At 40.5% G+C, this 24,491-nt stretch overlaps 1 protein-coding gene across 1 annotated transcript in view; it reads right to left on the bottom strand.

The window, feature by feature from the left end:
- The window catches only part of LOC147697733 (coagulation factor X-like), a 239,371-nt gene that overhangs the window by 147,476 nt on the left and 67,404 nt on the right, over window positions 1-24,491 (bottom strand). Inside the window, exon 5 of the mRNA XM_086934405.1 lies at window positions 17,878-18,009. Within this exon, the coding sequence (XP_086790531.1) occupies window positions 17,878-18,009 (132 nt within the window). The remainder of the gene's footprint in view (window positions 1-17,877; window positions 18,010-24,491) is intronic.

Below are 24,491 nucleotides of genomic sequence, written 5' to 3'. Positions count from 1 at the left end.
ATTGAATGTCTGCTTTTGTTTTCTGCTTTCATGACTTCATCGCAGCCTCTGGAGTCAAAGCAAAAAGATGAAATACGTTTTAGAGATGTTTTTATAGACTCTCCCCGGAAAAACAACATTTTTGAGAATGCTGTCAGAAATATGTGTGGATATATATTTTAGACTTTATGGAAAAGGCGCATCCGTCGCAAATATATAAAACATCACCTTGACGACGTTTTGTTCACAAAACCATCACATAAACTCAAATATAAATTCTACATTAACAATCAACTAGTGTCTGCTATTAGGTAAAGTCTGTCTATATATATGTTTAAGAATTCCTCAAAAACATGCGACTTTCGCAACATCACCATGGGTATTGTGACGTTGTCTAGAATATAAAAAATTTAAAGAAAAAAAACAATGCTTATTACTCCCATGAAGAAAATACAAGCTTAATAAAATACATCTTGTACAGCCTTTTTGGACAGAAAATACAATTTAAAGTCTTAAAGCTTCAATAAAAAATCCTAGGTGACATGAACATTGTAGTTGGCAAATAGAATTAGAAAAACCTGAGTGATGTCATTTGAGAAGTCATCAATGATACCATCAGTGATGTCACTGACATTGTCATAAGTGATGGAATATGTGAGGTCATAAGCAGTGCATTGCGGTGGCGTAAGTTATAATTAGCTCAGGTAACTGTAACTGCTGAATTTCTATGGTTTTATATGAGTGAAATCAGAGACTAACTAAAATGCCCATGTAACCTTTGTTTTTTCCAATGAATATACATATATATATATATATATATATATATATATATATATATATATATATATATATATATATATATATATATATATAATAGGGGTTTCACTTACATGATAAATACCTTCTAATTAGTTTCAAAGGTATGCATGGTAAAGGCAGGCGTGGTAAAGAATGTATGGTAAAGGCATGCGGAGTAGAGGCATTTGTTGCAATGTCATATATGTGACTTGATATGGAGTGGGGGGGCGAGCTAACAAAGCTGTTTAGAGTAGAACACGGGGTAAGGCAGGGCTGCGTCCTAGCCCCTTTTTTATTTAATCTCTACACCAATGGCCTTGAAAAAGCCATGGTTACGGGTTGCAAGGACCTCCCCATCATAAATAAGCTCCCTATACCATTCCTACTCTATGCGGATGACGCTGTCATATTAGCTCGGACCCCCATGGAGCTACAGCGTGCCCTCGTAAAATATCACAATTTCATGGCTAACCTGGACCTAAAGATAAACATCAAAAAGACGTATGTTATGTCTGCAGGTCCAAGGATGAAAAACATTAAGCCTATGTATATTTAAAAACAAAAATTGGATACTACAATCACCTACCCTTACCTGGGTGTAGTATTTGACAACAAATGCTCCTGGAAGCCTGCCATTGAATCAAGGAAGCTTACTTTTAAGAGGACAACAGCCACCTTGGTTAGCTTTGCCAATAAATTAGGCAGGCGCCCCCCGGTAGAACTTCTTGAAATTTACAGGGCTAAATGCATTTCAAGTGCAATATATGGGGCTGGGATCTGGGGCTTTGCCAAATGTGGGGAGGTGCAAAGGGTGGAAAATAATTTTTTTTAATTCATCTTGGCTGCCCCACAGGGAACTTCAACCTATGCATGTCACGTGGAATTGGGATTGACTTTCATAACCGATCTGATAAGGATCCAACCCCTTCTTTTGTGGCACCGCATATGGTCCTCTAGTGAAACCTCTCTTTGTAGAGAGTTCATTGAGGACTGTATTTACCTCGACAATGGATACAAAATCACCTGGATAGCGTACATTAGGCAATTCTTTACTGACCTTGGCATGCAACAGTATTACACCTCTCCTTCTACAATTGCAGTAATACCAAGGACGCGCTTTAAAAAGGCTTGCTTGACTCATCTTGAATCCCTACGACTCTCTAGTGAGGTTTCTAAACCAACTGTGCAACACTCACTACAAATACAAACAACAATGATGGTCCAGCCTTATTTAACCTTTAAGCTTTCGGGATATGAAAGATTTTTGTTAATCAGGTTAAGATTAAACATTATCCACCACCTAGTCACCTTCCCTAAGACTAACACCTGGGAAAAATCACCTCTACCATGCCCCTGTGACAATAGCTCTCCCCAAACCACGATCCACACACTACTCTTCTGCAAATTCTATCAGGACTTGAGGAAACAGTGGCTCACATCTATTAAAAAAATTATGGGCCTACGTAGGTGTCGCCCGGCATTCCTTGCTCTTCAATTTCTAGAAGTTGAACCTTTTGCTAAACCGATAGTAAACTTTCTGAAATTGGTCATTAAGCACAGGCAGAATCTAGAGCAACATTGACCCGTTCTTTCTGTATTAGTAAAAAGTTGATTTGCTTTCTTATTCCCTATATTCTGTTGTACCTTTGTATTAGTTCAGAAACTGCATTTGTTTCTTATTTTTAACTTAAAAGCTTTTCACGCTGAGTGTATTGTTTCATTCCGTGTACATGCATTAGCAGCTTATACTCCCATGGTTGTAGCTACCATATTAGGAGTAAAAAGCGCTTTCCTACGGGTGGAATGGAACATTGAGAAAATTTACTTTTTGCTAATTGTTTTTAATCTATTTTACTATTCATTGTTATAATCCTTTTTAAACGTATCCTTTTTCAACAATATTTAAAATATACTGTGCTTTTATGGATGTTTTCTCTACAACCAAATAAAACTTGGTTTGATTTGATATGATTTGACCAAATACCATGATTAATTAATATTTGTTTGTTTTTTAATGTTTCTTATGAAAAGATAATGCAAACCATCCACAGATCATAACAATTAATTAAGTAGATGCCATAATCTACCATTTGATGCATATTAAAAAAAGACAAAAACAGGTAACAGTGCAGACACATTTTGTAACAAAGTACAAGCATTAAAGAATGCAATCTGGGTATTTGGTGACACCTTGAAAATCAGGTAAAAGTATTTTCAACCAGGAGGAGCCAGGTTGCAATATGTAGCTAGACATTTACATTTCCTTTTGTTTTGAATCACTGCCATTTCTAATGCTAAATATATATAAATTTAGATCACCACCCCTTCACTAATGGTGGTTCATTCAGTAAAGCAGTAATTACTACAAAATGCATAATCCCCCTAATGTGTGGTGTATCCAAAAGAAAATAAAGAATGATGAGTTTAAATCAGAGCCATGCCTAGAAAACTACTTGTGTTTTTCAAACTTGAATCCAGAAATTCTGGATCTTGGGACAGTTGGTAAATGCATAACCATATCATCTTCCATATAGGGAAATACATAACCATATCATCCTACATATCGGGACACTGAAAGCACTGTGGTTTTGTCCAACAATCTTAAATGAACAATTTACATGGTGTTCAACAAAGATCCTGAATAATTTATATTGATGTTTTTGAAGCCAATGTATAGTCAGGATCCGATGACTTAGATTAGCACTCATAATAATCTTGAATTTTGTTATTCTGTAACTTAGGTTAACAAAGGCTAACAAAATTCTAATTTAAGACAAACCCCTAATTTAGGACAAAATCCTAATTTAAGACAAAATCCTAATTTAGGACAAAATCCTAGCTTAAGACTACTAAATGCCTTCTGTGAATACCAAAAATAGTAAGTTTACGATTTTGTCTTGAGTTAGTTCTGTGAATCGGGCCCACAGTTTTTAAATTGGAGGCCTTCAGCTTTAAAAATAGAGTAAATAAAGTTGAGGCCACAGCATTTTTTTCAGCATTTTTTTAAACTCGTAAAGCCAAAATTAATCCAAAGTTGTCAATATATTCAAAACACTTAAACCATTAAGTACAGGCCGCTCTGGCTCCCTTTTCCCATATTCTTTTTGTGAGATTTATTTTGACGGTGAGAATGTTTTTTATAGATTGTTTCTTCTTGGGAAGGAGTCACTTTACCCTGATTCAGTTGCCTAGGTTTTATTTCTAAGGCTAAAATAATTTTTCCAAGTCACCCTACTTCTTTTTTTATCCTGATTTGTTTACTAATAATGTAGCTTCAGGTATTCCCACCTATCTAACTTTTGAAGAAAATTATAGTATGACGAGACATCTCTCTAGAGCGGAACATAGATCTAATAAAACCACGTGTGGAGCCTATTTCTGGTAATAAAGTTAGATTGATGCTGTTGCATAATGTGATAGGGCCTCCCTGTAACGCTAACTCCAAAAGTAAACTCTGGAAAAATGCTGGCTCATCTGTGTAAATGCTACAAAATAGTGTAGTGAATTTTGTTTTACCAATCCTGGCAACTAGCCAAAGACCCTTGTTGGTGCTTTTGGAGTTAAAGCACTGCCATGCATTGTGCTTGGCCAGCAATGCAATTCCTTTAATTTGGGGCTTCCTATGTAATCACCTCTAAAATCCTCTATCTTAACCTGCACAATTCATCTCTATCATGATTAGTAAGGTGTTTCCTTGAATACAGATAATATCTGTAGGAATATGAAACAATTCCTCAGTCACCCTATGAATTTTGGATTGAGATTAGAGCCTATTGATATTTTACTTCTAAATTGGTACACCCTTCTTTCTAAAATTATTAGGTTTCATTTAATGGAAAAATAGTTGTCAGAGTGGTTACAGATTTCCTGCAATGAATGTGTATCTTTTCTTTTTTCCAATATTTTAAATGCTGCAATCCCCTAGCTCTCCCTAGTGTTCCCCCACTAACCCTCACTAACTCCTATCCAACCAAGAGATTCCCGGCCCTCATTCAAGCTAAGTTATCCCTCTTTCTACGTATGAAAAGTAATTATTGCAAAGATTAAGAATGACTTCAGATCTACAAAAGAACCCTACATTTGACATTGTTTCCAGTGTTTATCTGTTATAGTGAGAGTAGAGTCTGAAAGAACAAAAAGGTAAATTCTTCAACTTTGAGTAAATTGGAAGGACGTGCGGCTTGAAAAATTAGCTGATGATGTAGAAAGTTACCCACATAAATTAGAACTGTTCGAGGATAGGATGGAATTTTATCTGGCTTTGGATTTTGACATCGAAAACCTGAGACCTACTGAAATTGACTGTCCACATCTCAGTCCTATAACCTTAGGAAAGCTTTCTGGAAGAGACATACCACAAAACCTCAGGGTTTTTACCCTAGTGCTCCATCCAAAATGATTCAAATCTGCAAAATGTTTCCAAGCATTCAGTTTGTTCATATTTTCTAGTTTTAATGTGACACTTTTGCCTTTTTGCTCCTGTTATTGAATTTGCTGCTGCACACTGGCTGTTGTCTCTTCCAGGCCATGTGTCTGTTCCTGAACTTCAGGAACTTGTCAGCTCATAAAGACCCCTTCCTCATCGTCAATGTCTCTCATAATATTCACACTGAGGTATTTCTGCTTATCTCCTGTGTCCATTATACCCTATCTGTGATAGGCCACCTCATATTTCTTCTACTGATCAAAGAGTGAGTCCTACTAAATCCAAATCCAAGTCCCCCTCTGAGCATTGTTCAGATATGTCCGGTAATGAAAAGAAAGCTTCTTCGGGCCGATTCACAGAACTAATCTGAGACAAAATCCTAAACTTACTACTTTTTGTATTCACAGAAGGCATTTAGTAGTATTAAAGTTAGGACTACTAACTTTACTACTACTAACTTGAGACAAAATCCTAAACGTACTACTTTTGGTATTTGCAGAAGGCATTTAGCAGTAGTAAAGTTAGGACTCGCTGTGTATGGAGACCGGTAGTCCAGCAGCACCTGACCTGCTACTGACTCAAAGAGGACTTCAAGGGGCACAGACCCTGTGGCCAAAGTTGCCCCACTTAACTCATGGACCGAGGAATAACCACAAGGACAGCCCTTTGACTGCACAGTACCCAGAGCATCTTTCTGCAATCACAACCTCCTACATACTCAGCATCAGGAAGTTGAAGTCTATGGCTGTCTTGATGTGAAGTCTATGGCTGTCTTGATGTGAAGTATGGAATAAGAACTGAGCCTGCTTCGGTGACCAGGTAACTGTCCAAATACTTCTTAGGGCCTCCCTGGGCCTTCTCCCTGTCAGATTTGGTCACCTCACTTGAACTGGAGTTGAATACAACTCTTTAAAACATTTTAAAAGTTTCTAAACTTTTCAGGTACCAATGCTCGTTAGTGCTTTGGACTAAAAAGTCAAGATTTAAGTTTTAATCAAAATGTATATTTCCAGAACCCTCTAGTGGCTTCTGCTCATCTTACTTTCTAAAAGTTCATAAAAATATAATCTATTTTTATAAATTGGTGTCTGATTTATTTTGTGTTGTGTGAATTCCCCTTATTTTGTTGCTTGGTGCCTCTAAATGCTTTACACTAGTTACTTTGTTTAAGCCTTCCTGCTTGAAGCCACAGCTACCCAAAGTTGAGCTAAAGGTTTTACAAATAAGACTGACTGGACCCAAGACACTTTTGCAAATGTACTACACGGTATGTTTGTGCAACCATACCATATAATACACCACAATCCTTACACTTTGGACATAAAAGCTCTTTATAAGCACTGCATAAAACATAGTTGCATGGTTAGGAAATAACCTGAAGCAAAAGATACAGGTCTACATGTCCATTCCCCCTCCTGAAAATGCTCTAGGATTACTTGCAATAGACACCAAACAATGGACAATAGGTTTAGCCAAGGAACATATTTTTGACATCATCAACTTCACGTAAATATGGTATTTATTTTGTCAGTTAACCCCTTCCACTGTCATGTTCTGTTTTTGGTAGGGTCCTTAGCATGAGATGGCCTTCATACGACCCTGGTGTCTTACTACTTCCTCAGCTGGGAATTCCAGCTCAAAGTCAACAAACACTGCTGGAGTCTGTGATGGAAGATTTTGCCAGGTTCCTGCTTTTGATTACTGATTGATGTTAGGGTTTGACCATGGATTCTGTTTGTCTAATTTAAGGTACTTTGGCCTTACCAGGTCCGTGCCTGAAGAGTCCCACTTAGGAAGGAAGTGTTGGTGTGCTGAGATGCATCTGTGTTCTGCTCTGGCTATTCCTGCTCTCTGTGGATTATCTTTCCTTATGGAATGACTGAAAATGAGTATAACTTGACACCTCAGCTCTAAGCAAGATTTAGTGTGAAAAGTGACAATGATATTTGAACCAGATTAATGAAATGCAGGGGAATATGCATAGTCATTTGCTAAACACAGTGTCTAAGGATTAGGCAGGCAGTAGTAAAAAATTTAAAATATGGTCAAATAATGCAGGTATTTGACCTCTACTGTTACTATTGATTTTTAAATATATTGGGAAGTTTGAAGAACTTTTCTTAAAGAAATGTGTTTTTTTATCCAAGTCACACTTTTGAAGGCAGACTTTTTCGGGATAGCACCTAGGCCTTTGAGTGTGTTACAGTTTATCGAGGTTACTTTTCCAAATGCGAGTGTAAAAATCACTCCTTTAGGTTTGCATCCCATAGTTAAAAGTTGGGCAACTGATTAATATATTTGCACACAAAGACCGTTAAAGTGTCAGTTGTGGCAACTTTTTCGCAATAAGATAATTCCGTTTTCAAGGTAGAGCACCTGTAGTTTGAGTCTGCTAATAAGGCTCCAGAATATCTAGAAACCAATATGAGAGCTCCAGAGCATAAAAGTAGAGGTATGAAGGGTAGCAAAAAGAAATAATGCCAGGGCATGGGACAAGACAGAACCTTCATCATTAAGGGAATGGTTGTCAAACGTGGAACAAGTGGTATACAAAGGGCGAGGGTGTCTAAGAAAGTGGGGAAAAGAATAGGGACCACAAAAGGATTTGAGAGATAGGTAGGGTGATAATCAGTGTTGAAAGTCATCCAAATTGACCGGGGTGGTAAATAGTTTGACTTAAGTCACTGGCTCTGGGTAAAGCTGACTACAAGTCGAGATATGATGGTCACTGAATTGATGCCTATTGAATCGTGTTTTTCTGTATATGTAACCTAAAGACAAATGCATGATCCGTGTTAAGTGTATGATGCGAAATCAATAAAAATATGTCTAAAAAATAGAGGTATGGGTATCCTCACTCTGAATAATAACTACTTCAAGGTGCCCAAACTGAGTACAATTGGGATGAATTGCAAGGGAATATAATACAGTTCATGGTATAGGTGTTGGTAGATTCGAAATGCACTTTCAAACTAATCTGTGTTGTATACATATGCTGTAGTGGGGACTGGACTTTAGGAAGGGAGGGGTTAGTGGGGCAAGGAAATTAGTAATAGTTATTATAGTGTTGTACATGTTTGCTTATATATGTCAATAAAATTATGTATATAAACAAAACAGGGATGGATTGGAAAGCAAGACATAGTTGTTAACATGGAACATCTGGTAAAGATGGCAGAAACAAAAGTAATAAGGCTCAACATAAACATTCAATTGAAGTGCATTTTACAAGGACAGCAGTGCTCTGTACATGCGGATGGAAACATACATTCTTTTTAGATACATTTTGAGTTCTCACGTAGCATACATAACAATCTATCAATTTAGTTCCAAATCATTTGGATTTTTTTCTGCATTTCAAAGATGATGTTCTCTTAACAGTAGGCATCACGGAGGTGGTCATAAAGGTGTAACTTCCTATGCTGGCACAATATATCATGGTTCTCCCCTGAATTATTCTTTGATGTTGACAGTTGTGAGGCAATTATTGTCCTCTTCAGGCCCAGAGCAGCTTCTCTATTAGAGCAGAGGAGCTATTGCTCCACTAACAAAATTGCCCCCCAGAAAAGCCCCAGAGATGAAAAATAAAATGCCACTTTATTTTTCTTCAATTCATCCCTAACTGAGTGTCAGAATGGGGCTGGGTCATTCCTGCAACAGGGAGAAGTTGTGGGCTGGCTGGCCACATAGGTTTCAAGTGTGCATGTCTCTTTGACCAGATGTCTTCCGACAGCCAGCCAGACAAGCGCATTTTAAATCTCACTAACCCAGCTGTCTACTGGGTTAGAGAAAGCATAGGCCTCCAGTGCCCTTGAGAGCGCTGAGAGAAGCAGCTCCCTCCAATCCTGTCGCTTCTCTCATTCTGGTTACCAGTATAACAGCAGCACCAGGATTGGTTAGGGGAATTGTCAGGGGCCCTCAGAGGAGACAGAAGCAGCAGACAGACCGGAGCAGGAGTACGGCAGACATTGTGCAGCAATCAAGATAAGAGGCTATTTTTTAAAATTTATAGTCACCACTCGTCTTACATGCACCCACCCACCATCCATTTGCCACCCCAACGCCACTCTTCTGAGGTGCCAGAAGCCGCTGCTTCAGGCATGGGTTTAATTATTAAATATACTGTCTATTATGGGGTGGGCTACTCTACAGATGGTAACTTGATCAGGTCAGTGAATGGGGATTGACAGCACCATTCTTAATTGGACAGTGAACAAGTAGAAAGGCTATGCTACTCCTGATTGTGTATCCAGGTCAGTACTTAATTTGAGTCAGTGGTTGCTGGTGGGTTCCACCAACACTCAGCTATGGGAACCGGCACTTACTTTTCTTTTTTTTATGTGGCAAAGGGGATAGCAGGGAAGAAAAAGAACCTGAGTGACTGAGATAAAGAGGGGAAGGAGTGAGGGATTGTCTGGTGGTAGACTAGATTCATTAGGTGGAATCAAAACTAAGCAGCCTTAGTATTCGACACTCCGAACTCTTCTAGTGCGGCCTTTTAAGAAAAACGTTGGGGCCCGGCACAAACTACAATCAGCAATAATAAACGTATCAAGAGTTTTCACATTTTGAGAGTTTGGGCAGGTACAGATGAAATATCAGCCAGGCTATTATTGAGTGGCAGATCTTAATACAACCACCTAAAACCAAATATACCTTCTAATATGGCGCAGAGTCAAGGCTGGTATTACAATTCCTGTCACCCTATGCACAGTGACATTTTGCTTCCACTTTTTCTAGCAAAATTGCAATTGTATTTTTATAGCGCTTACTACCTCTGACAAGGCGTTGAAGCACTTCACGGCGAGTAGCACTCTACTTCAGAATCCAAGGTTAGTGGGTAATTTAGTGGTTTCTGTTGGTTATTATGATTAACCAATCAAAAAGGACAAGACCTAAAGCAGGGCCTTTTTTAACCGATTTACCTTGGTAATCACCAGTATATTTATAAACCCCTCACCCATCTGTCTAGTAGATGGCATGCTTCATCATCGGGGCCCAGTTGGAACACCGAATGTGAACCAACTGTGCTGCAACACCTGTCTACAGCGGAGCGAGATTTGTTGTGTATTAGTGGACGGTGCCATGTGAAGTGATTTTTATGGGTTAAGAATGCCTATGGGAACTACCCTTTTAAAGGTTTTAATGGAAGGGTCCCATGGCATAGGTAAAAAGAAGTTTTTGATATGTATGAAGATATAATGACCCTCTATATCAAGAAAATTAAAGGTCGACTAGTTTCAGCCTTCATCGTCAGTCGGGAGGCTTTCTTCAGGACCAAAAGGTGCAGGGTCAAAAAGGATTATTACCCCTGCAATGTGAGTATATATCAATGCACACCCTAAAGTGCGTTGTGTGTGTAGTGGGTCAGTATACTTACAGATCCCATTCGTAAAGTCTGCAAAGAAAGACAGAACAATGCAATGCAAATCAAGTAGGTATATTTTATAATATCGTGCCTAAAGTGATTGAAGGTGATCAGAGTAACCAAAGTGGGAGTACCTTTTAGATTGTGCATAAAAAGCAACATGCACCAAACAGTTGTTTAAAAGAAACATTTAAGTGACCAACAATGTGCCAGAATAGGGTTCTGAGTGTGATTGGGCGTGTTTAGATGGTATCATTTAGAGTAATCTCTATAACACGTGCCGTGAATTGGTATTTACAGTGATTAGTGATTTAAAAATTGTTTTAAAACCAAGCTACTGAAGATCATGTGCTTGTAACTAGAGAATCATGCAGGCAATTACAAAAAACCAGGTGGTGTAAAGGTTCATAGCAAAGAGCAGGGCAACTTACATTCCCTTTACGTTATTCAGGCTGCATGAATCCTACCCCAGATAAGCAGAGTCAAGGGACCCTATGACAGAAGGCGCCGTGATCTAAAGTCGATATTTTCGTAATACGAGAAACGTACACAAAGCGCCGAAAACAGCGCATTGATTATTTACGTTTGTCGCCTCGACCTGGAGCCCCTAACCTAGGACTGGGTGCAGGAACCGGCGGGGCTGCGCCGGCTGCAATGCGCCTAAGCAGGAAGTGAGTGTACCACGTGATCGCGGTAGCGTGTCACGTGTGAAAACAACTAGAGCGCTCACTTCCCAGAGCGTAATGGCTTAAACGTAGGAATATGGCTTTGGCTATTACGTGATGATATTACGGGATAGTAATATCCATGCAAAGGGTTACGTATTTAGAACTGTAAATAAATACAAGGCCACCCAATGGCTTCACGTGGTATTTTAACTAATAAAAATTAATAAAATTAATATACGGGGGTGATGTATGCAGAATGGACTATCTTTACAGTATGGAATCAAACATATTTAAAATGATGTGCAATATGTCAATTTTCTTTCCGATGTCTCTGAATTAAGTTCCAAGGGACCTCATCATTAAGGTCAATCACGTGGGTACGGAGTCTATAGACCCAACGTTGTTCCTTTTCTAGAAGGACATTCTGTAGATTCTGTCTGTTACTTTCAAGTTGTTCTATCACCACCATCATGTCATTGGTGGTATGTCCTATGGTTAAGAAGTGGTCAGTTAATTTGGTGGTATTGCGCTTACATCGGATATTACTCCTGTGTTCACATATTCTTGTTTTGACCTTCCTGGTAGTCATTCCAATATATCTTAATCCACATGAACAGGTTATCATGTATATTACGTTAGTAGAGTTGCAATTCGTGTGTCTTCTGATTTGCCATACTTTTCCTTCTTCGAGATTTAGACTTTTCACAGTTGTGGTTAAATGACACACGTTGCAATTGCCACACGGGTAGTGTCCCATGACATCAGGTAGTCCCCAGGCATTTAGGACCGTTGGTTGTCTTATGTTAGTTTGTTTTGGACGCGTAGAAACGAAACTGTCACGTAAGTTGCGAGATCTTTTGTAGGAAAATAATGTTTTTTTCCAGTGTAAATTTCCTGAAGTTATTATGATTAGTCATGCCAAATCAAGCATTCACTCAGTGGTCGGCTAAGGCGGAGGAGTGCCGCCCCTCTGCATCTTTTGCAGCGGAAAAAGGAAAAATAAAATTATAATGTCACTACGTTATTACCATTTTATTTTCCCTTTGTCATGCAGCTTTGCAGGGCGGGCTAGGGCTTGGCTTTCATCACAGCCAGAAAAGGGAGAAATAGTGGGCATTTAAGTGAGAATGACGGTCTGGCTGACCCTTTTGAGCCGGTCAAACAGTCCTGCACAATTCAAATAAACCCCACCAGGCTGAGGAACACGCACAGGTTCCCTTTCCTTGTCTGAGTGCCGATCCACAGTGCTCAGACCAATCACAATGCTGCATAGCTGCATTGTGATTGTCCTAGAAGACATGCAAAAAACAACTAAGGAGTGACCTATTGGATCTGTGGCAAGAGAAATAAAGCCAAGAACACCAAAGGAAAAAAGCCGCCCACCAGTAGTGACAAGGCGATATTGGAACCCGAATTGGGAAAAAGAGTGAAAACACATACAAAGAGGAAAAAAACGATAACTCATATATGTTTAAGAAGAACCCTCACTCACCCTAGTGGTGACATGCTTCATCATGGGGTTCCCACTGGAGGAACCGAATGTCCCTCCAGTGTGCTTCAACGCCTGATTTAAAGCGGAACAGGTTGCTGTGAAGTGAACTTGATAAGTATGTGTTTATGTGCAAGTGATAGTGAAGTGATTAAAAAATATTAGTTGTACCAAAAACAACTTTATTTGGTGGTCAGCTAATATTATTAAAAGCAATGTGTAGGATATTAGTAGTGGTAATATTATTGACCACCTATATCCCTTCAAAAGTAGTTCGACATGTTTCAGCTGTCTATATTAATTCATGCAGCTTTCTTCAGGACCATTAAAGTGAATATCCCTGGTGGTCCATGCTCGCTAAGGCATGTCCAACCAGTGGATATATAATATGTGAAAAATTATATTATAAAAATACCGGAATTATTCGGTTTTTGCAACGCCAGTATTTCCAGGGGCCCAAAAAATCTGTAAATAAAAAACACAACATTAATGCGTTTTTCAAATCACTCTTTTCATGTACAACATATTTATTTATACATATGTCCCATTTAGTTCCAGCTTTTAAAGTCACTCCTTAGTGACAGTACTCCTTAACAACCCGAATATGGGTTAAGTGAAGGATAGTCTAGTGGTTATTGCTTCCCAGTCTTTACATTTGTTGTCCGTAGGCTTCCTTGTTTCGAAAAAGCCTACAAATCAGAATAAAGCTCATCAAAATTAGATCGCCAATAACAATATATATTCTGTGTAATTGGCTACGACGAGTATTCAGACTAAAAACGGTCTGTTGAAATTACAATGGTGAATATTGAATTGACCCGATTTCACTGTAGGATTACACAAATGAGACCACATACCTCACACGTAAAACGTGGGGCAAGAAATAGAGACTCATTAAAAAGCAACATTTTATCAAAGCACTGTTGGTTTGTATTACTTGCAGCACGATATTATGGTGCTGTCATCAGTAGGCTAAGCGGGGGAGGCTTTCTTCACGCTACAGCCACTGCGTAGGAAAATGATTAGATCGTCAATCTGTGTCTTAGTAAAGAACTCGCCATCCTAACCGAGTTTAAATTAAATGTGCAGAATTTACTTTGCTAGTAGCGACTCGCCGCCATGAACCTATTTGTTCCACTGCCGCCGCCCGGAAAGTGAGATTGCCGACGCGTAGCGTCATTAAAAGGAGCGAGGTCAGGGGTAGGTCACGTGATCAGCGTGCGCCACGTCTTAAAGAGATATTATATTTAGTTTGCGATTAGTTCAGGCATCGAGGTATTTGTGTTTAGGAACAGTGCATAGGAAAGTTTGAGATGGTTTCCCAAAGGCATAACAAAAGACCATTATTAAGCGTTTAAAAACGCAATTTAAAGCCTCCATGAGTCCCCAGCTACAAAATGTTTCTTTCTTTCTTTAATTTCTTTCTTTATTTTGTAAGCCAAAACTTTATTGGTACTACCTTCAATTCAAACTATGAGCCCTTATATGTGAAACAGCTTTATAAGTGGGTATTTGATATTTAAAACTCACATTTAGGTCGTGTGTTTGGTACAGTTAGGACATTAGGGACTTATGCTGCAAAAGCCACATATTTTCACTGATATCTGTTTTAGTACTGAAATTAATCAAGGTTATTTCTGGAGTGAAAATAAAATGTTATTATTATTTTGTATTAGTCACTCACAGAATACATAAGCATGGATGACTGTGTATTTAACCCATGAGAAAACACTCTTTTCAAATCTCATAAGAGAGCCATATATGACAAGGTCTTCTTAAATTGATGTCATCGATTACATCCAATTAGTCATTATTTTCAGTAAATAGTCTCTCTAATTTGATGAACCCAGACATAGGGTTCATAGAAGTCAAAAAAATAAATACAGCCCTATCTAAAAGGATATACAAATGAGGAAAGGGCAGGGAGAAACACAAATAGTTCTTGGGAAAAATTCTTATCTCTTCATCACTGTGTCCCAAGGAATATCATCATTAAGGCCCGTTCGGTGGCTTGAAAGGCGATATATCAACCTCTGTTCTTTTTCGAACAAACTGGCCTCAGAGCCCTGGGCCTGTTGTTCGATCACAGTCCATTTTAATTCTTCTGGTGTATGCTTCTGCTGAAAGTAGTGGGATGTTAGTTTTGTGTTAGTCTTGTGACCACGAATATTACTTCGATGCTCACCGATCCTTAACTTTACTCGTCTAGTTGTCATTCCGATGTACTTTAACCCGCAGGGGCAGGTAATTAGGTAAATAACAAAGCACAAGTTACAATTAATGTGGTTTCTTTGTTGCCACACTTTTCCTTCTTCTAAATTCAGAAATGTTGTGGCACAAGTCAGTGGGCACACGGCACAACCACCACACGGGTAATGTCCCGTTATCGGGGGTAGACCCCATGCATTAAGAACCCCTTCAGTATTAGTGTGGTCTTGTTGTCTGGGACGGGTGTGGACCAGGGCATCCTTAAGACTTCTTGCACGTTTAAATGACATGAGGGGCTTCTCCCAATTATGGTCAGTACTAGTAAGTACTCGCCAGTGTTTATTTATACAGCGGGTGACTGCATTAGATAAAGGGTTAAATGTAGTCACGCATGTGAGTGGGATTTCAGAAAGAGCCTCTTTGGGATGGTTCTCCAATAAGGCATCTCTGTGTTGGTTACGCGCCCGTTTACAACTTTTCTCCAGCAGATTTTTCGGATAACCCCGGCGTTGTAGTTTGCCTGTCAGGTCCTGGGCTTGTTGTTTGAAATCACTCGGCTCACTGCAATTGCGTCTTATTCGCAAATACTGTCCGAAAGGGAGATTTTCCCTGAGTGACTGAGGATGGAAACTGGAGTAATGCAGTAGGTTATTCCTTGATGTTGGTTTGTAGTAAGTTGTTGTTCGTAATTCATTGCCAGTGCGTGAGATTGTCACGTCTAGAAACACAATCTTAGCCTCAGCATAATCATGAGTGAACTTAAGGTGACGATTCAGACCGTTAAGCCAATCAAAAAATGATGTTAAGGAGGTACTATCACCTCTCCAAATCAGTAGAACGCCATCTATGTACCCTTGCCATAGTAACATATTTGATGAGAAAGGGTTAGATTCGTTCAATATGTGCTCACACTCAAAATGGTACACATATAACCCTGCCACACTGGGCGCGAACGTGCTTCCCATTGAAGTCCCCGTTGCTTGTAAGAACAGCTTCCCATTATATTCAAAGAAGTTGCGTTTAAGGGCTAGGGTCGCAATCTCCACGACAAATGATCTTGTGGTGTTATATTCCCAAGTTGTCTGTTGTAACATCTCTGCCAATACCTCAATAGTCGCATCCTGTGGTATGCAGGTATATAAACTCTCGATATCGAGAGTTACAAGAAGACATGGGTCGTCTGGTAATTTGATTGTTTGTTTCATTGCCAAAAGGCTCTTCGTGTCCTTGATGTAGGTACTTGTGGCTTCAATTATTGGTCTTAAAAAGAAATCGCAGTATTTTGAAAGGGGTTCGAGTATTGAACCCAACCCCGACACGATTGGACGGCCCGGTGGTGGTAAGACTCCTTTATGAGTTTTCGGGAAGGTATAGAAGTATGGAATTTTACCCTCTGTAGTAATTAAAAAATCTGCCTCACGTTTACTGATAATGCCATCATGTTCAGCAGTAGTCACTAGTTCTAGAATTTCTATTTTTAAACTTTCAGACGGGTCTTCGTGTAAGGGAATGTAATTAGTCTGGTTATTCAGAAGACAACAGCATTCTGAGTCATAATCTACCCGATCCTGAATCACAATTCCACCCCCCTTGTCTGCACTCTTGATCACAATTGTGTTGTTATTCTGTAGGGATTGAATTGCTTGGAATTCTGCTCCTGTTATGTTCCTAAAGGGAGTTGGCTCATTCAGTTGCTCTACCTCAGTAATAACCGCTTTTTCGAATGCCGATATTTCCGGAGGTACCATATTCGGAGGGGGTATGAAATTAGATTTCAATCTAAACGTAGTGTCATTCAGTGTGTCTTGGGATGGATCTTCTGATTGTCTTTGCTCAAAGAAGCTTTTTAATCTTATCTTTCTGAAAAACTCTGTTAATTCACAACGTAGTCTGAACCGATCTAATCTTGGAGTTGGCACAAAACCGAGCCCTTTCTCCAAAGTGTTCATCTCAGTAGGAGTCAAAGTTATAGAGGATAGGTTGGTAACTAGAGTCTCTGGCTGCTTGTGCCTGCCCTCTGATCTTGTGTTTTGCTGCAGGTGTTGTCGCCCACAGTCTCCGTCTGGTCCCAGTGGACCTGGTTGGTACCTTTTCGTTTGCCCCCTCTGCCCCGGCCTCTCCCTAAAAAACGTTGTTGGGGAAACGCGTTTGGGTGGTATTGTGGTTTCTGTTGGTTATTATGATTAGTCATGCCAAATCAAGCATTCACTCAGTGGTCGGCTAAGGCGGAGGAGTGCCGCCCCTCTGCATCTTTTTCAGCGGAAAAAGGAAAAATAAAATTATAATGTCGCTACATTATTACCATTTTATTTTCCCTTTGTCATGCAGCTTTGCAGGGCGGGCTAGGGCTTGGCTTTCATCACAGCCAGCAAAGGGAGAAATAGTGGGCATTTAAGTGAGAATGACGGTCTGGCTGACCCTTTTGAGCCGATCAAACAGTCCTGCACAATTTAAATAAACCCCACCAGGCTGAGGAACACGCACAGGTTCCCTTTCCTTGTCTGAGTGCCGATCCACAGTGCTCAGACCAATCACAATGCTGCATATCTGCATTGTGATTGTCCTAGAAGAGCCTGTGTGCCTGGGTGCTTCCTGCCTCAGAGGACGACATGAGGCAAGGTGACAATCAGGCTGCAAGGCAAATCACATTTCAATTTATTTTTCATTCCCCCCACCCCACCTGTGCTACTCATTGGCAGTCACCACTGCGTTCACTAGAAAACAATGCATGCATTTACCCACTTAAATTGTTGTAGATTATATAATACCAAGCAGGTTTAATATGTGCAGTAGTAATCTACTACCCCCTTCTGTTGGATCTTTGGTGCCAGCCTGCAGTTGTCTTGTAGTAAAACTCACCCTCTGCATGGTGATAAGACTCAATACAGCCCTGAAATAGTGTACTTACATTTATTTTTTAAAGGTGCCTGTTTTGACTTACCAGTTGGCACGCATGACTTCTGGTCTTCACCTAGGACGTATCCTGTGGCACATGAACATTTAACACTCCTTTCGACTGGTTTGCAGAACTGTTCACATCCTCCATTGTCCAAGCTGCAGAGCTGCGGAGTAACTGCAGGAAGCAAAACTCCAATTGAATACAAATATCACAGCAACGATCAACTCATGAAATGGAAACAGTAACAAGCCACGTGGCGCTAAGAGAATCATTGGCTAATTTACTATTTCCAACCTTGAAATTTCAATCGTTAAGATTTATTCTTAACTGAGTGAAATTAATCACTTATCAGGATGAAGCATAATTGAAACACACATATATGAATAACACATATCAATAACAATTCGCAAGTAACATTATAGTTTTTTGCTTAGCATAAATTACAATCGCACGTTTTTAAATGCATCATCATCATTTGCTTTATTGAAGGATTAACTGATAAAAGCTTTTACAAGCAACATTAAAAAAAAACATTAAAAAACATTTATATTTTTTTAAAAATTAGGCTAAAAAGTTAAAAGAGAAAAAAAACGCATCAATTACATTATCACATAAAATTTTGCAGATAAAATACAGTATAAACACTTTGATAATGACCTCTTCTTAATTCATCTATCTAAAATCTTTTGTCTAATGGACCATGACCAGCCAAGAAATTTGGAAGTGGCGGTTACTATAAAAATTGAAAAACTAGTACGTATAATTCTTAAAGCCACGGCACTGCTGGTCGTACCTAAGTTCTTACACATGGGGGTAAGCCAGATGCGTCTTGGCTCTGCATAGGATTTGCATGCAAATAAAAAATGTCCAATTGTTTCTTCATGCACTCCATGCACTCCACAGGATGGACAAGAACTATTTGATGGACCTCCCCACCTGCCTGTTAGAGATCTGAGGGGAAGAGCACCTGCTCTAATCTGGAAAAACAACTTCCTATCCCTCTGGCTAGTGATGATATCCCAATAAGATTCGAGGGTGGGCAGAAACTTTACTTCCAGGAATTTTCCCGCCATAGTCTCCATGCTAGTTTCATTCCAGGTTCGTTCAACCACCTTCTCCCAATAGATCTCTTTGAGATTAGTCTTTGTTGGAAATAAGGCAGGCTCTGGATTTTCCCATAGTGTATAGAGGCCAAGTACACCCAGCATTTTTCTAAGTTATTTAAGCCATCCTATTTTGTGGAACACATCTGCCTTGATTATGTCCATAAATCCCTCGGCGTAGTGTAAGAGTTCGGGTGTAGTCCAAAGTCTGCGCCAATACATAATAGGTCTCAATCTTGCTAGATCAGTTAATGCCTTCCTGCCCAGATCGTACCTTAGCAGCAACAAAGGAGTACCCTTGGGGAGGCTGGTAATAAGTCAGAAGAACTTATTTTCAGAAATTTGCAATTTCCCAAGGTTCTCATAGCTCCACAGCTCAGCCCCATAAAGTGATGATCCTAGGGCTTTGGCCTCATACACCTGGAGCACAGGTTTTACTGGTTTTGTTAAGGATTTTCTGTGCTCAGAGCCAAGTGCACCAGCTATTTGCCTGTGTCTTATAGTTGCAGTGTCTATATGTTTAGTCCATCTTAGGTCATTTGATATATGAATTCCCAAATATGTAAAAGCATTAACAGTCTCTAATGGGCGATCATTCATAACAATATGAGATTTGCGGCCTCGAGATGGGTTAAAAACCATTAACTTTGTTTTGGACACATTGATTTCCAGTCCATGGTCCTTACAAAATTGATCAAAGATTGTTAAGGCGCACTGTAGACCTCTCAGGGTCTTGGATAAAATCAGAGTGTCATCTGCAAACATTAAAATCGGTATCTTAGTACCAGTCAATGATGGGGCATCCACGTTTTCAGACAACATACGGGAAACAACTCCATTAATATACAGCGTGAACAGCGTGGGGGCCATTGAGCATCCTTGACGTACCCTTCGCTCCACAGGGAAATCTGGAGTGACCATACCATGTCCTCCCCACTGGATCCTCGCAAAATTTGCCTCATGGAGCCTCATTAACATGGTTAAAAGTTCTTCTGGTAGACCCAGATTCTTCAACACTTGCCACAGTTTAGGCCTTGGGACGAGATCAAAGGCAGCCTGTAAACCTACAAAAGCTGCATACAGGCTGCCCTTCCTCAGTAACACGGTCTTCCATTGTAAGAGGGTGAAGCGGAAGACCTGGTCCATCGTGCTAATAGATTTATGAAAACCTGCTTGAAATGGCGACAAGGCGTTGTTCACTTCGGCCCAATCCAAAAGTCTATTTACAACCACCCTACCAATCACCTTTTGGATGGTGTCAATTAGGCTTATGGGCCTATAATTTCCTGGTTGCGATTTATCTCCTTTCTTGAAAATAGGAATTATAACTGCGCATTGCCATGACGCCGGTATATTAGCGCCCTGGGCAACCGCATTCAGTAGAAGAAGAATGTATTTGCTCCAACGCTCCTTATCATTAATGAAAAGGTCCGCTGGCACCCCATCTAGTCCCAGGGCTCTGCCATTAGAAACTGTGCTCAAGGCCATCATAACTTCACTATTACAGAATAAGTTGTCTTTATAGAAAGAAGGCCTGTAGTCAGCCATCAGATTGTTGGGCTGAGTGTCTGCATACTGAGGCCTAAAATAGTTGATCCAGTCCTCCTGGGATACATTATTGTCTGGAGGCTCTGATAAACCCCCCTTACCCCATTTGACAATGTTCCAGAATAGCCTAGAGTCTTTTTTATCGCTGGCCTCCTTTAGCTCTTGCCAATGGAGCTCGTCCCACAGTTTTTTCACATTGGCTATGCTTTTTCTATACTCTATTCTAGCAAGGCGGATAGACACCAGATCCCTCCCCCTGATCGCGGCTCCTAAAGCTGCTCTAGTCTGTCTACACTCAGCGTTATACCACTTTGCTGGTTTGGCGTTTCTTGCATTAACTTTCTTTGCAGGTTTCTGGAAATAATCCCTACTAGCTACGGAGAGGTTCTCGTGAATTCTGGTTGCTTTATCGCTGCCTAGGTCATTTAGCTTTGCTTGTTTAAGGAGTTTTACCGCTTCATCGACCTGAGTATTAATACTATTTATAGTTTGCTGGTTAGCCTTAACGTGTACCCATTTCAGCCTGCGCATGTCGTTGGTTGGAACAGTCAAAGGGGCATTAACTACCTCATGTGTCATACCCATACTATTTGGAACCCACCATTTGTGTTTGACACATAACGGATTATGATCGCTTTCTATTCTAGATTTTACCTTCATATCGATCACTTGTCCCCAGAGCTTTATACTACATAAAATGTAGTCTATTTGGCTACTGTATCGCCCGTTATCAAAGGTATTTGCCCCTAACTTATCGTTCAAGGTCCTTCCGTTTAATGCCCTCAAGCTACTTTCGTAGCATATTGCATTTAGGGAGATGATATCCTCAGACCAACGAGTGACAGGTTTTAGATGTAATTTAGGGACGCACCATTGCCTATCCTCCTCATCTCCAGCCCAGTCTTCTTGGATAGCCAGGGGTTCGAAAGTTCTATTTAAATCACCCACTATCACTACATTGCTTTCTAGTGAGTGGGTTTCGAGGAGGGAACCCAAAGCTGCACAAACTTCTGACCTCCCTCCTCTGTTACCCCTGGCATAGACATTATAAATGTCAAGCCAACCCTGAGAACCCAGGTCGATTCTAATAAGTTGAATGTCTCTGCTTCTGGTGTCAATTACTTTAATAGTAAGCGCTAAACATTGACGTACCCAAATAGTAAGGCCACCCATTGGTCGCCCCTTTACGCCTTTTAACGCTGGGATGTGATAATTCAGATAGCCTTCATTAAAACATGGCTCACAGAGCCAAGTCTCCTGGAAGGTACACACATCATAGGTATTTACAAAGCTTCTCCATTCCTGAGAATCTTGCTTGGCGCCTAACCCCGCTATATTCCAGGAGACTAGTTTGCCAATATCACCCCCTGTGTCCTCAGATATTCCATTAAGACAAGGTACAGCCGGGGTAGCAGGCAACCCCAGCTCACCTACCCCAACAGATCTTCCATTTGGGCCATTTACGGAAATATCCCCACAGTTTACACCTAGCTCTATGTTAAGTTTCGGAGGATATTCAGCACTCAGGTCTGTGACGCCCACCATTTCTGGGGTCCCCATGATTTCTATATCAATCACGATCTCCTCAATGACCCCTGTCCCTTCAGTTGGATATGTTAGATGTCAATAATTGCTGTCCAGTCCTGAGCAGTTTCTCTCGCATACTCGACCCATAGCTTGAGAAAACTGTTTTTGGAGCTTGGAGCAAGATTTTCTTAGCTGGATCTTTGATTGTGCAGGGGCACTAGTACTAAATAATTCTAGGGCAAAGAGGTTTTCAGCAAGAGAAGCATATTTCATCGTGAGTTCTATGGAATCATATTTATGATTAGGGTGCTAACCCATTTAGCCTGCAGAATATCTTCCTTATCACTGACCGATAGCCTCTCACATGTCGCAACCAATGAATGGCTTTGTTTGTGAGAGAATCAGGGTGCTCCATGTTGCCTTTGGTCAATTTGGGGACACTGGTCATATAAATTTTATATGGGGAGTGGCCTTTGTTAGCATAGCTAATCCCTCTGTTCCCCTGGGTTCTAGCAGCTGTTATTTTATTCTTTTAGCAGGCTCCAGTTATTATGGTTGATCCTCCTTTCGTATTTCTAGTCTCCTGTTGGGTTTTTGGGACATTCACTTTAGCTCTTGGAGCGTTAGATATAGGTACTTCTTTTAGGCTTGCCTGTATAGTAAGTCTGATCTTACTAGGATCAGGGGGGTGCTTTACAATTAAGTCACTGCACTTATCCTTGACTGGGGCTTGATGGGTTGTACGTTTGAGAGGGAAGGAGTCTTGCAGACTTATTATTGAGTTTGCTTGAATTTTTCTTCCTCCCTCACCCTCGCCCCTAACTAATATGGTTAGATTCTTTACTAGGGATTTTAGTGACTCTATTTCATCGCGAAGAAGAATTACAAGATTTGTTAAGTTAATTACTTCTTCAGTCACTGCTGCACCCTTTCTGCTGCTAGAGTTAAAGGCAGCATCCAGGTTGGCTATCTGTCCTTCAGCTGGGGTAGGATCTGTTTCTAGCGGCAACAGTTGATGAACAGGGGGCTCATTGTGAATGTTAGCCAGAACTGTAAACCTATTATGACAGGGTATCAATGGAACAGCAGCCATTGGTAAAATGTCACAAATCGTGTGTTTCAGTTTATCTTCCGCTACATGACCCTGATCGTTATTATGTATGCTCAGACAGTCCCTATTATCAATATCATTATCGACCCTTATTTTAGTTTTTCTTTTAGCCCGGAATATTGCTGGTATTATAGGTAGAGTATTGGTGACTTCTTGTAGTCTTTGCGTATCACCCCCCTTCTCACTTATGACCTCCCCGCTACACTGACCCTGATCAGATTCAAGGATGTCCCTACACTCGTCGACAAGATCATTAATTCGCTCCATAACACCTTCAGATGTATGACTGACCGCTTTTCTAGACTTCTTTCCCTTTCATTTTTTGGGGGGTTTACCATCCTCCCCAACCACCCCCCCCCCCTCGCCCCCCCCCCCGGGCTCCGTTATTATTCGTTTCCCCATGGCACAGGTATGTTGGTTGGTTGGTTGATATGCTTTATTTCGATACATGAATATCTTAAAAGCAATACATACATTCATAAAAAATACATTCACCAGGCCAACAATATAATACATTTGTGAGTTAAAAAGGATAAAACAAGCAGAACTGTTGCAATAAATAGATAAAAAACTATGACCATTTTAAAAATTTTGAAACACCACAGACAATAGGGGAGGATGTATCAGTCAGTAAGATGCGGAGGGCCACCGAGTGCTGGCGTGTACCTAAAAGTCTGCACAATGGTGTAAGCCAACGTCTCCTTGGTGCACAATAGTCCGAGCATCCAAAAAGAAAGTGTGCCACCGTCTCCACCCGTGTTGAACACAAAGCACAGAAGGGCGAGGACTAGGAAGATGATTTCCACCTGGACACCAGGTTGCCTAGAGGTAAGGTACCCACTCTGAATTTAAAGTAGAGAGCCCTGTCCAATGGAATAGTGATGAGGTCCAGATAAGGCTCATATTCCACCACATCTTTGATTCTTAGGAATGCTGCGGTTGCATTGCAGTGTTGTGGGTTGCCAATGAGTTTGGAAGATATCCAGTCCCAATATAGTTTCTTCAGGGTGGCTTTGGGAGGAGCAGATCGAGTTGCCCAAGAATCATCCAGACCAAGCTCCCCCAAAAGACTCTTTACATCCCTCAGCCATATTATTCGGTGCCATCCCTCCATTGCCATCACCTCAGACAGACCTGCTGCATATGAGGCTAACTCAGGGACCCTCCACAAACGAGCCCACAAGAGCAAGGGCCGGAGTCGCGCCTGGTCCGCGATTGGTCTGCAGCCCAAGTCAAGAAGCACCGGAACTGTGGGTGTGCTCAAAGGAAGAGCCATAAGTTCTTTCAGGAATTTGCTTTCCGCTTTAGCTAGTACCTCTAGGTTAGAAGTGCCCCACAACTCCGCCCCATACAGGGCGGCAGTAAAA

This window comes from Lissotriton vulgaris, chromosome 8, assembly GCF_964263255.1.
Source record: "Lissotriton vulgaris chromosome 8, aLisVul1.2, whole genome shotgun sequence".
Classification (NCBI taxonomy): Eukaryota; Metazoa; Chordata; class Amphibia; order Caudata; family Salamandridae; genus Lissotriton; species Lissotriton vulgaris.
This window is presented reverse-complemented; position numbering and strand designations above follow the sequence as displayed.